General features: G+C 33.8%; 1 protein-coding gene across 8 annotated transcripts in view; it reads right to left on the bottom strand.

Annotated features, from left to right (window-relative positions):
* Positions 1-3526: 3526 nt before the first annotated feature.
* LOC105221556 (RIMS-binding protein 2) overlaps positions 3527-12537 on the bottom strand; it is a 60397-nt gene continuing 51386 nt past the window's right edge. For 7 of the 8 annotated variants that reach the window (XM_054225640.1, XM_054225660.1, XM_054225671.1 and 4 more), the window contains one exon: positions 3527-9137. In XM_054225640.1, coding sequence (XP_054081615.1) covers positions 8406-9137 — 732 coding nt within the window. In that variant the 3' untranslated portion in view covers positions 3527-8405. The remainder of the gene's footprint in view (positions 9138-12537) is intronic. The other variant, XM_054225679.1, reaches the window with a different exon arrangement.

The following is a 12537-nucleotide window of genomic DNA, read 5'->3' as shown; positions in this document are numbered from 1 at the left end:
AGAGAGGACTTTACTTTTCAATTGCCTACTTAGTCCATAGTAGCACCTTTTGGCAAGAGTGATTCTGCGTACGCCAGTAGCTGTACACTCTTATAGAAGATTGTACCTTCTCGGTTTAGCTCTGCAGCTCGTATTATTTTCTCCAGCATCAGGTTAAAGAAATCACACGAGAGTGAGTCACCTTGTCTGAAACCTCGTCTGGTATCGAACGGCTCAGAGAGGTCCTCCCGATCCTGACGGAGCTTTTGGTGTTGCTCAACGTCAGCTTACACAGCCGTATTAGTTTTGCGGGGATACCAAATTCAGACATCGCGGCATAACGGCAGCTCCTTTTCGTGCTGTCGAAAGCAGCTTTAAAGTCGACAAAGAGATGGTGTGTGTCGATCCTATTTTCACGGGTCTTCTCCAAAATTTGGCGCATGGTGAATATCTAGTCTGTTGTTGATTTTCCAGGTCTAAAGCCACACTGATAAGGTCCAATCAGTTTGTTGACGGTAGGCTTTAGTCTTTCACACAATACGCTCGACAGAACCTTATACGCGATGTTGAGGAGGCTTATCCCACGGTAATTGGCGCAAATTGTGGGGTCTCCCTTTTTTTGTATTGGGCAGAGTACACTGAGATTCCAATCGTCAGGCATACTTTCTTCCGACCATATTCTGCAAAGAAGCTGATGCATGCACCTTATCAGCTCATCGCCGCCGTATTTGAATAGCTCGGCCGATAATCCATCGGCCCCCGCCGCCTTATTGTTCTTCAAGCGGGTAATTGCTATTCGAATTTCTTCACGGTCGGGAAATGGAACATCTGCTCCATCGTCGTCGATTGGGGAATCGGGTTCGCCATCTCCTGTTGTTGTACTTTCACTGCCATTCAGCAGGCTGGAGAAGTGTTCCCTCAACAAACTCAGTATACTCTGGTCATCAATAACTAGATCACCTCTGAGGGTCCTACAGGAGTGTGCTCCGGTCTTGAAACCTTCAGCTAGTCGCCGGATCTTTTCGTAAAATTTTCGAGCATTACCCCTGTCGGCCAGCTTGTCAAGCTCTTCATACTCACGCATTTCGGCCTCTTTCTTTTTTTGTCTGCAAATGCGTCTCGCTTCCCTCTTCAGCTCTCGGTATCTTTCCCATCCCGCTCGTGTTGCGGTCGATCGCAACATTGCGAGGTAGGCAGTCTGTTTTCTCTCCACTGCGAGACGACAATCCTCATCATACCAGCTGTTTTTTTGACTTTTCCGAAAGCCAATGGTTTCGGTTGCAGCTGTATGTAAGGAGTTTGATATGCCGTCCCACAGCTCCCTTATACCGAGATGCTGATGAGTGCTCTCAGAGAACAGGAGTGCAAGTCGAGTAGAAAATCGTTCGGCTGTCGGTTGTGATTGCAGTTTCTCGATGTCGAACCTTCCTTGTGTTTGTTGACGTGTGCGCTTTTCTACACAGAGGCGGGTGCGTATTTTAGCTGCTACAAGATAGTGACAAGATAGTGGTCCGAGTCGATGTTGGGACCACGAAGCGTACGCACATCAGAAACACTGGAGACATGTCGTCCATCTATCACAACATGATCGATCTGGTTGCGAGTGATTCGATCCGGGGACAGCCAAGTAGCTTGATGGATTTTCTTATGCTGGAATCTAATACTACAGACGACCATATTTCGGGTCCCGGCGAAGTCGATCAGCCTCAGACCGTTTGGTGATGTTTCGTCATGGAGGCTGAATTTTCCGACTGTTGTGCCAAAGACACCTTCTTTACCCACCCTAGCGTTGAAATCGCCAAGCACGATTTTGACATCGTGGCGGGGGCAGCGCTCATAGGTACGTTCTAGGCGCTCATAGAAGGTATCTTTGATCACTTCGTCCTTCTCTTCCGTCGGGGCGTGGGCGCAAATCAGCGATATGTTGAAGAACCTCGCTTTGATGCGGATTGTGGCTAGACGTTCATCCACCGGAGTGAATGCCAGGACTCGACGACGGAGTTTCTCTCCCACCACGAATCCCTCACCGAATTTGCGCTCCTTTATATGACCGCTGTAGTAGATGTCACAAGGACCCACCTTCTTCCGTCCTTGTCCCATCCATTGCATTTCTTGGATTGCGGTGATGTCAGCCTTTACTCTTACGGGATGGAGGATGGAGTCATATGTAGAAGTTCACGTAAGTGAGGAAAGTTTCTGACTGTCATTCACTTGGGAGTGGCCAAGTACGATTATTTTACATGTGGCTCAAGCAGCTCACGACTTCCGGTCTTAGACCAAGTATCCTCTGGGTAGCCAACAGACATCCGTTTAGAGGCGAGCTAAAGTGAGAAGGCGAAACCCGCCTATGCGGTTGTGCGTAGGGTTTGGGACCCACCACATAAAAACACCCCGCAATGAAAAAGAAAAAACAGCCTCGGTTGAGAAACCCCAGGAAATATAATTAGAGACTCAAAATAGAAGAACGCCCAGCACACAAGACAGCTTCTTGTACCAGTGATCCAGAACGTGGGTGTTGCATTTTTATTATTATCACAACATGTCGCAAGTTATTAATGATAAATTGGTTTCCTTAAGAGTTGTTTTAATAATAAAATACATAGATGTCGACTTATATTTATTACAAAAAGATCTGTTCGACGAGTCGTCTTGATTATCGGATGTCTGTGTGGTAATTTGAGTAAAAATTGTGATGTCTTGATAAAAGTTGGTACACATGTTTCTTGACAAGATTAGTATAGAAAAGGTATGAAATCCAGAAAACAGCACCTACTTTTTGGAGCCAAAAAAAATTAACTCTACCTTCGCGATGACTTACCGATACAAACAGGCTATCGAAATAATAGCCGTTGGCCGGATAAAATCCGGCTCGATTCTAGAATCACAGCATCCGGTTGTTGTGGAAAATGGTCGACCTTTGTCGAGGTCAATGGTGGGATGAGTAATGAGCAAGTGATCCCGCGAGATTAAGTCATTAATGAAACTCAAACCGAAACTCGAATAGTTCGTTAATATTTGCATGTACTGTAATTAATAATTAACTACTTGTTTCAATTTAATGAAGAACACATTGGTAGCTATTTTTCTGCATTATTTTCTTTTTTTTGCAATTATGTATTTACGATTTTTTCTCATTTACTTTTATTAAATAAATTATAAGTTATAGAAAAAGTATAATAATACCGTATAACAATTGTCTGTTTCATCATTATCATCATCATCATCATCATTATTATTGTAGTCATTATTATATTTATACTTCAATATATATATATTATGTGATTTTTCATCTTTTATGCATTCACCATTAAATTGCTTAATTTCTTTTACTATTTTTATGATGTCAGATAAGTTTGTAATCTGTGAAAGTATTTGACTGTTCGCATTCGCATTCGCATTTTCTGGTTTTTGTTTTTTTATCATTTCTTAGTAAATAGTTATTAAAACAAAATTTTGCTAGTGAGATTTTTGCTAAGTATTGTATTTGATGTATGTATGTATGTAAGTAAATATTTCTGTATTGTATCTATGCATTAGTAAATATGTATGTGAACAATTGCAATACTACGCATGTATGTATGTTTGTAAGTAAGAATTTACATACATCTGCAGTTTGGTATGAGTTTGTAAATGTTGCGTTTTATTCCTTCGAATGGGTATATATGTATAAGTAAGTACATTTAGTGAATAGTGGGCGTGGCATTAACAAGTGTATATATGTACGTGTGTGTGTGTGTTTAAATGCTTGCCGTTTTTTGTTTTCATAATCAATAAAAAATCTTTACATTTTAAAGCTTGACTTGGCCGCTAACTGCGAGCTCTGGTGAATAGTAGGTGAATAAAATTGTAGAAATTGAGTTGGCAATAACGGTTGAGAGTTGTGTTGAGTGGGAGTTTCGCCTTTCGACTTATAGCAAAAGCACCATTTAATAAGTAAATACTATTTAGGCATTATTACGGTTTCATTTCACTTTTACTTATTAACAACAAATCGGTTTTTCTTTTGACTAAGTAAATATAAATATTAAATGATTCTTTTAGTATATACAAAATTTAGGTGTAAACATGTTTTTCTCATTTTGTGGGCAACATTGGATAGTCAACGATTGAATATTATTTGTATTGTTTTGCTTTATTGTTGGGAACTAATTTGTTTGTTCCTCAAATTGTGTTTTTTCTTCACTTATTGTGTTTGTTGTAATTTCTAATTTGTTGTATGTGTGTGTGTGTAGTTTATGAAAAAGGAATCGCACTAACTAATATTTGTTATTGTTATTTTATTCCCTTTTTCAAAAGATCAGAATTTTAATAGAGTTCTATGTATTTTAACCTTTGGTGTGTCATGTTATAGATGCATGTGTGTGTGTGCGCGAATTGTGTTATACAATTTGTTTGTATGTAAATGTGAGTTTGTGTCCATTGCATAAATCCTGTTTACTGTCAATTAAGTACGTGTGTATATATGCATTTTCGACTTGTATATATGTTTACATAATTAGCCACTATTCTATTTCAACTTCCCTACTTCATTGCTTTGTTTATTTGTTTGTCTAGTGATACAATAGGTACATAAAATATTTGGTATATTCGATCATGTTTTTGTGATTCTGCAATTGGCCGTATGCTTTATCTAAATGTATGTATGTATATGCATAAGATTCTCAACACCAGTTTATGCGCCTTTTTTTAATTTTAGCGATTTCATTTGAATGCATGAAGATTTTATCCAGAAATAAGTGAAGAAGTTGCGGAAACTCTATGAAGTTACTGGCTGTGGCCGTTTACAGTTACTTTCGCAGTGGCATGTTCACTTATTTATTATTTTAAATAATTTTTTCTATTTTTTTTTTTGCTTCGAGAAAGTGAGAGAAAGCATTTTAATACATATTTGCAGGTTACTATATTTAGTTATTTATTGATTATTTAATGCTAGCCGCATTTTGAACAGAATAATTTCACTTGCTTACTTGTTTAAACTGTTATAATACAATCGCTTTCATTATTATTAGTGATTTGATTTTAAACTTCTTCTTCTCTTATGTATGTATGTATGTATGTAGAGTAAAAGTAGTTTTGTTTGAAAAGTTTTGTGGTTACTCGAAGAATGGCAATGCCTAATGCAAAGTTATGAAGAAGATTGTTTGATCGGAATTATTGGCAGATAATTTTGTCATTTATTTTCTAAATATATTATATATATATGTTAAGGAAGCAACTCAGAGTGAAAAGCAAGAATAATTAGAAGAGTTTAAGTTTATTTTTAATATTGTTATTATATTAATATGTATGCATGTATGTATTTATGTTTGATTAGCTTACTAAGATATTCTCTACAGTTCCGCGAAATTTTGTGCTTTTTTGGTTACTACAAAAGTTTAATGGCCAACTTAACTAATCTCAAAGACATTCGGTATAGTTTTTCAAAATCATTTTATACCATACAAACACAAAAAATAAAGACTGCAGAATTTTAAAACTCACAATTCAATTTTCGAAAATAAAACATAAAAAAAAATTATTAACTTGGAAACTTTCAGTGAAAGTTCGAAATTAAGTTTTTGTTAAAATATTACAGTAAATGTTAAAAGCTGATTTTTTTCTAATTTAATCATTGTATACTTATTTATAACAAAAATAAAAATATAAATATATTTTCGAAAGCTTTCTAAACCTTTTATAATCTTCAAACATTTTCTTCAAGCTAAATTATATTTCAAAATTAGAAGCTGTAGGCTAAACTATATAGAAAGCAAATTACATTTTATATATTTTAGTAGATTTAATGTTAATTTCATTCACTTTTTCACGTGGATTTCCTTTAGATGTTACTTTTTACCTAGAAAAAAATTATATAAGTAAAATATGCATTGTATGAACTTGCTTAAGAACTGTAGAGATTATTTGAGATGCCGCAAGATTTGACTACTAGTTTGAGTTTTAATATAATAGAAATTCAACTAGGGGTAAAGTAAAAAATGCGAGGTTAGGACGCGGTATTCAATTTATTTGACGTACATGCACACATACTTGTCTATCATTACTTTTTTTTTTTTTTGCTTACAATATACACATAAATCCGTGTATATGTGTATATACATATGTATTAGGGAATTAGCCTATACATATTTTGTTTGAATGTTTCGACAAGTTTACAATATACGAAAAAAGAATTAGAGAATAGCAACAGTTTTTCAAATTAATTCAAAATTGAAATCGCACGAAATAGCACGAGTTAAAACAACGAACTCTTATAAACGACATTACAGTCTCGACAGTAGCGGTAGGCAATTTCAATGCTACGAAGGTCAAGTGAAAATGAAAGTTATCTATAGCAGTCAACTTTAAAACAAAATCCACAATGGAAATCTTAATAATTGCAGAATCAAAATAATTCTTAACGCACCAGATGGTATAAAATATAACTAAAATTGTTAAAAATGCGGAAATACTTGTTACTAACACCACCGATAGAGTTCTTTTAGAGTTTACTAACAAAAAGCGTTATTTATTATTTGTTTATTTATTATTATTATTTTTTTAATAAATTTGCCTTAGCATTAGAAATGTTTTGTTAAATTTTGGTATTTAGATTAGATTTGTTTGTTTTAAATTCACTCATTTTAGTATTAATCAATTGGAAATAGCTTTAACTAAATTTTTGTATGTATGTATGTAGTACGTATCATTTAAAGTATTAGCATTTAAGTTTAAGTGTTACTTTTAAAGCAGATTTCTTATATCATTCAAACTCACTTTTTTTCTTTATTTTTGTATATATATATATATATGTATATGTCTGTATTTATATGCTTGTACATATATAGTATGCTGTCGCAGTTGATGAAGCCATTCACTTCTTTGTTTTTTACGAAACAGTTTTACAGGTGTTCTTTGTTTGTTTTCTCACAAGTAGTGTACTTTATTTTGAATTTTGCCAATTTCATTTTTTATTTTATTCTTTACATTTAAACTTGTGTTCTTTGGTTTCATTAGTTTTTTTTTTAAATATAATATAATGTATTTAGTATAGGTTAGTTGTAATGTTTTCTTGTGTTTTTTTGTAAGTTCTGGTTTTTATTTTTCATATTTTTTTCACGTACACGCATATAATACATAGTGTGTAGCATGTTTTATTCTTGTTTTCTGTTATGTATTATATTATATTTTTATATATTTTTGACTTTCAATTATTATATATATATATTCATTTTGTTTTATTTATAAACTGGTCAGCAACAGTAGCAAATTTAACAATGTGCGTAACAAATAATTATTTTTCTTGTAAATATATTCATATATTTATTTATATGTATATATAATAATATATAATTTGTTTTAATGTTTAATTATATTAATTATTAATATTTATTCATCTTTATATGTATGCATGTATGTATGTTGTGTTTGAATGCAGTATGTATAATTTTAATTTTATTTTGCATTGCCTGGAAATATGCATGTATGTTATTATATATATATATATATATATATATATAGATGTATGTATGTATGTGTGCATATGTGTAGCTAGGTATAGATAATATATCGTATGCATGTTTATATGTATGTATGTTCGTATGTAAATACATGAAGAATTCAAATAAAGTACATAGTTAAGAGTGAGTTTCATATAAATTTTAGTAAATTTCATTTTCAATATGATTTTTCTCATTTTTCTTTTTGTTGTCGAATATTATTGCATTTTTAACTTCTAAGTGACATCCCCTCAACATTTCACTTTAGCTTGTATTATTGTGTACGGTGTAGGTGTGTCTGTATGTAATTAGTTTTCAATTTGGACTTCCACATGTGTCTTCGTGTTTTCGTGTGATTTCGTGTACTTAAATCTTATTTTTCTTTTTACAACAATCATATAGCTTTTTCTCACAGTATTTTGGTTGATTTCCGCATAGTTTACACGCGTGCGGGTCCTCCGCCATCGCCCTTTAATCCCACTAAATATGCGCCGCTGTGTCAAAAGACCCCATGGCACGCCCTTCTTTCATTCTTTCAACCGTTCGGTCAATTCACATATATATGTATGCAAGTGTGTCGCATTGTTTTTTCGCCCGCAAAAAAGGGAAAAAACACAAACAATAACTTTATTAAATATTACTATCAGTTTGTGGTTTGTCGCTTTTACAATTCTCAGTTAATCATCGCTTTGCGCAAATTTTTGTCATCTCATATTATGTAATAAAAAATGCTAGTACCGTTAGTTTTTTATAATCACCACTGCAAACAATTGCTTTGTATGATTTACAATAATCATATTTATAATATTTATTATTATTGTTGTTGTTATTATTTATATTTTTAAGCGTTAATAATAGTTGTGGTTTTTGTTGTTTTCGTCTCTTAGTTAATAATAATAAATACAAATTGAAATACAATATAAATAGAAATGCCCTACAAAATGACCGGGGTTATTTGCCGAAGCCGAATCCAAATTTGCCGAAGAGATCTTTGCCTTTTGACAGTACATCCCCACCGGGCGCCGCCGCTGCAATCCCTTTCAGTCCGCCCAACAGCCCCGCCCCAGGTCCCTGACCCTGTGGCGGTGGCTGTTGCCCTTGCGGCGGTGGCTGCTGTTGGCCTGGCTGCGTTGGCTGCGCACCGACTGGTGGTTGCATTGGATCTTGTTTCGGTGGTTGTTTCGAACCAAATAGACCACCGGTGGCAGCCGAAGTAGCACCTGAGAGTAGGCTTGTCGCACCGGAGAATAAACCGCCAGATGACTGTGTTGTTACAGGCGGCTGTTGTTGTTGTTGCCCCATCATACCGCCCATACCCATTTGTTGTTGACCGCCCATCATACCGGGCTGTTGTTGTTGCCCCATCGCACCCATTTGGCCCATTTGTCCCATCTGCCCGCCCATGCCCATTTGTTGTTGCTGCTGCTGTTGTTGTTGTTGCTGTTGTTGTTGCTGCTGTGGCGTCATCTGCCCCATCTGGCCCATTTGGCCCATCTGACCCATGGCGCCCATTTGTCCTCCCATCGGCTGTTGTTGTTGTTGCTGTCCCATCATACCCTGCTGCTGTTGCCCCATTCCCATTTGTTGTTGTTGCTGCTGCTGTTGCGTCTGTTGCTGACCATAAGGTTGTTGTTGTTGTAGTTGTTGTTGCATACCAACATTACCACCGCGACCGATCATCCCCTGCAAATGTGCACACAATTCATCAGATTAGTCCATTTAGTAATGCCCATATTTTCGAATTGGAACTACGACAGAGGTTTTCGTTACTCATTATCTCAAGGGTGAGACGAGGAGGGAGTGGTGGGCAAAGATATAGATTTTGACAAAGGTTAGAAAATTGGAGAGCATAAGAGATAGTGAAACAGTTGAAGGAATTACAGGTAAAATAAGTCAGTGATTAACTTGGAACGCGGGAATTTTTATTTTTAATTTTTAATTTTTTTTTTTTCTAAAACGAAACTAACTAAAATCATGTTGATTAACGGATAAGTACAGGAACTTTACCATAGATATCGCTTTGATATTGTCCATTTAACTTGACTAGCTTTGCAATTGTTAATTGTCCAAGTATTAAAACCTTAAGAAAGCAATTATTACTAATGTGGTTAACAAAATTTCTTAATTTTCGAAAGAAACAAATTTCTAAACTTCCTATTTTACTATTACTATGGTTAAGGTTACAAGATTAGGAACGGATTCTACGAAACATCATTTATCGCTTAGAGAACGTATTTTATAATTTTCTAGATATAATCGTGGGAACGACGTGGAAGTTTAAGAGCAACTAATTGCTAGTGTCTGGGTTACATTATTTGTATGCTATTCCAGCTCAATTCGCTTCCGATTAAGCTAAACATTGAACATTCGGAAATTGTATTACGTGCGATGGACAGCGCCAAAGGAGAAATTTCTCAAAATGTGGAAACGAAGTTTTCTTGAACACTTCTTAATGTTTTTTGTTTCAGAGGCGAAGGTTCATCAGTAGTAAATCCAGGCGAAAACGTTTGAAATATCTGAGTGTTTTGGCAATTACTTTAAGATCTTAAATTTTTTGAAATATTATGATTTCCAACCATTTATTTGTTGACCGAAAAACTCAAGAGGCACCACTCAAATTAACGCTCAATTGCTTCTCTTAATTTCTTGTTACAGTTATAATAATTAAGCAATACGAAGTATAAGTAAGACTGAGTAAAATTTAAATCAATTAATAGAGAAGTAATAGCGATGGGCTGAAGTATAATCAAGTGAATATAATGTGAATCTTATAATACCAAAAAAGTCTCAAATTGTGATACGAAAAGTAAGCCCTACTAAAATCTTGTTAACCACATATATTAACTATATACAATGATACAACATGTCCTTTTTACCATAACAAAACGTACAAATACATTAAAATACCGTTTTTTTTATTTCTTTTACTCAATTATTATTTGTTTAATATTATTTCAGTTGACTTCTTTTACACGTTTACTGCTTTGAAAAGTCGAAAAATCTTCATTAAAAGTTAGTAGAAGATCAATGGGAAGATGGGTTTTTATGTAGAACTAGCAACGTTTTCATAACATTTTCGAACTTTGAACACTCTAAAGGAACTAGTTTCATAACTCTTATAAATACTAAGAAAAACAAGTAGGCTTTGTTGTAAGAGGAACATAACTCAAGGTGAAGATATTGAAACATATGTAAATATGTAAATAGTTTGTTTACGAACGAAAAATGGAAATCTTTAGAACTCAAAGAAAACAAACAACTAAATTTACTAAATCGTAGGCAAAAATATACATATATAGCCTTCAGATTTCACTTCATATTGATAGGTGTTAATTATAATATTTAAATTCAATTGTTAAAATGTGTATTGATATTTATGTATATAAATTATAGCAAAAGCTTATAAGCAATTTCGTCAATTTTTATGTACTTATAAGTAAGTTTTATTTAAATATTGATAGAAGTATGTATGTATGTATGTATGAGTATGTGGCAAGTGGAGAAATGTGTATGTAAATATAGATGTTGGTAGGTATGTATGTATGTATGTATGAGCGATAATTCAAAGTACGACGTTAAAATTCGAGGCGCTTTGTTGATGGTGATGTAGAGTTGTGGCAGCGGTGGTGAGGTTGGTGGACGCGTGGTACTTTGGTGGCAATTGGCAGGTTAAGTGTTTTACTTTCTTGTTTTACTTTTCAAAATTAATAACAACAAACGCAAGAAATTATCTATTTCAAATTAATATCAAAAGAAGCAGTTACTACTCCATATATGTATATGTATGTACACACATATACATATATATATAAGTATTTATAGATATGTACGCTCGATTACTATCCTGAGGGCTTACGCCTAATTTATGTGACTGATTTTTGTTGTATTTATGGTACAAATGTTGAATCATAAGCGCCATTTTATTTGGCAATCTACACGTGTATAATAATTTGGCACTAAGTACAGCCGGCACATATGTATGCATGTATACTCGATTATGTTGAGCAAAAATGTTGTATTATATATTATTTGAATCATGTATACGCTAGTTTAATTCACTTAAATTCGAACTAGTCAGTGTTCCTTGCAAAAAACCGAAAAAATTAAAGATTCGAAGCGATAGGAGAAAAGATTTTTATGGAATTTTTTTTTTTCATTTTACTAAAGAAATAAAATGGTTAACTAAATTTCAAAAATACAATATTGGACATAAAAAATAGTAAAACTAAAATAACGATAACGAAAAGTATTGAATTAAATTATGAGTGGAGGTTGCGATGATCACACATTACTGCACTACATAAGGAGAAATAGTGGGGGCGCACATGGAGAGGCATAAGAAAATATGTATTTTAGAGTTGTCCTAGTAAAAAGCAAAAGCAACTGTTTTACAATAAATAATATTGAGTGTCAACGTACACACAAATCTAGAATTGTTATTAGCACAAAAATAATCTAAACAAAATGCCGAAATTTCAGAAGAATATTTTACAATGGGAATAGAGGAGATAGAACAGGTAGAATAGGTACACAATCAATACATCAGAACTAAAACTCAAAAAGAACGAATAAGCTTTTTACACTTACAAATGAAAATACAAAGTTTTCATAGATTATATTGGTCGCATTACACAGTGAATCACATAGAGGTACTTTACGTAATACAATAATTACACTCATTACATCCAATAGTAATTAAACAAATCATAAGACAATACAATTTTACGTTCACCAAATGTAAAATAAAAACTATTTTTTACAAAATACACATTATTGCTTTTGTTATTTACTGTCTTCTAATGAAATATTAATAATAGATACATTACATGTTCTTGGTTTCTGAAAGCAAATACGCTAATTTCTTTGTGCTCGTTTTGTGTTTCAAACTGGAACTAATCAATATGGTATGTAAATGCGTTTCGTATTTACAGTTTGTTAAATTAAGTTGGTGCATAATTTTGTAGACTTAATCTTGTAAACTGTCTGTTAGCGGTGATTGAAGAGATGGTTTGATTGTTAGTGATTGAGTGAGATGCTGTGACGGCAGTGTACTGATAAATTAAGAATAAATATCTATGTATAA

This window comes from Zeugodacus cucurbitae, chromosome 2, assembly GCF_028554725.1.
Source record: "Zeugodacus cucurbitae isolate PBARC_wt_2022May chromosome 2, idZeuCucr1.2, whole genome shotgun sequence".
Classification (NCBI taxonomy): Eukaryota; Metazoa; Arthropoda; class Insecta; order Diptera; family Tephritidae; genus Zeugodacus; species Zeugodacus cucurbitae.
This window is presented reverse-complemented; position numbering and strand designations above follow the sequence as displayed.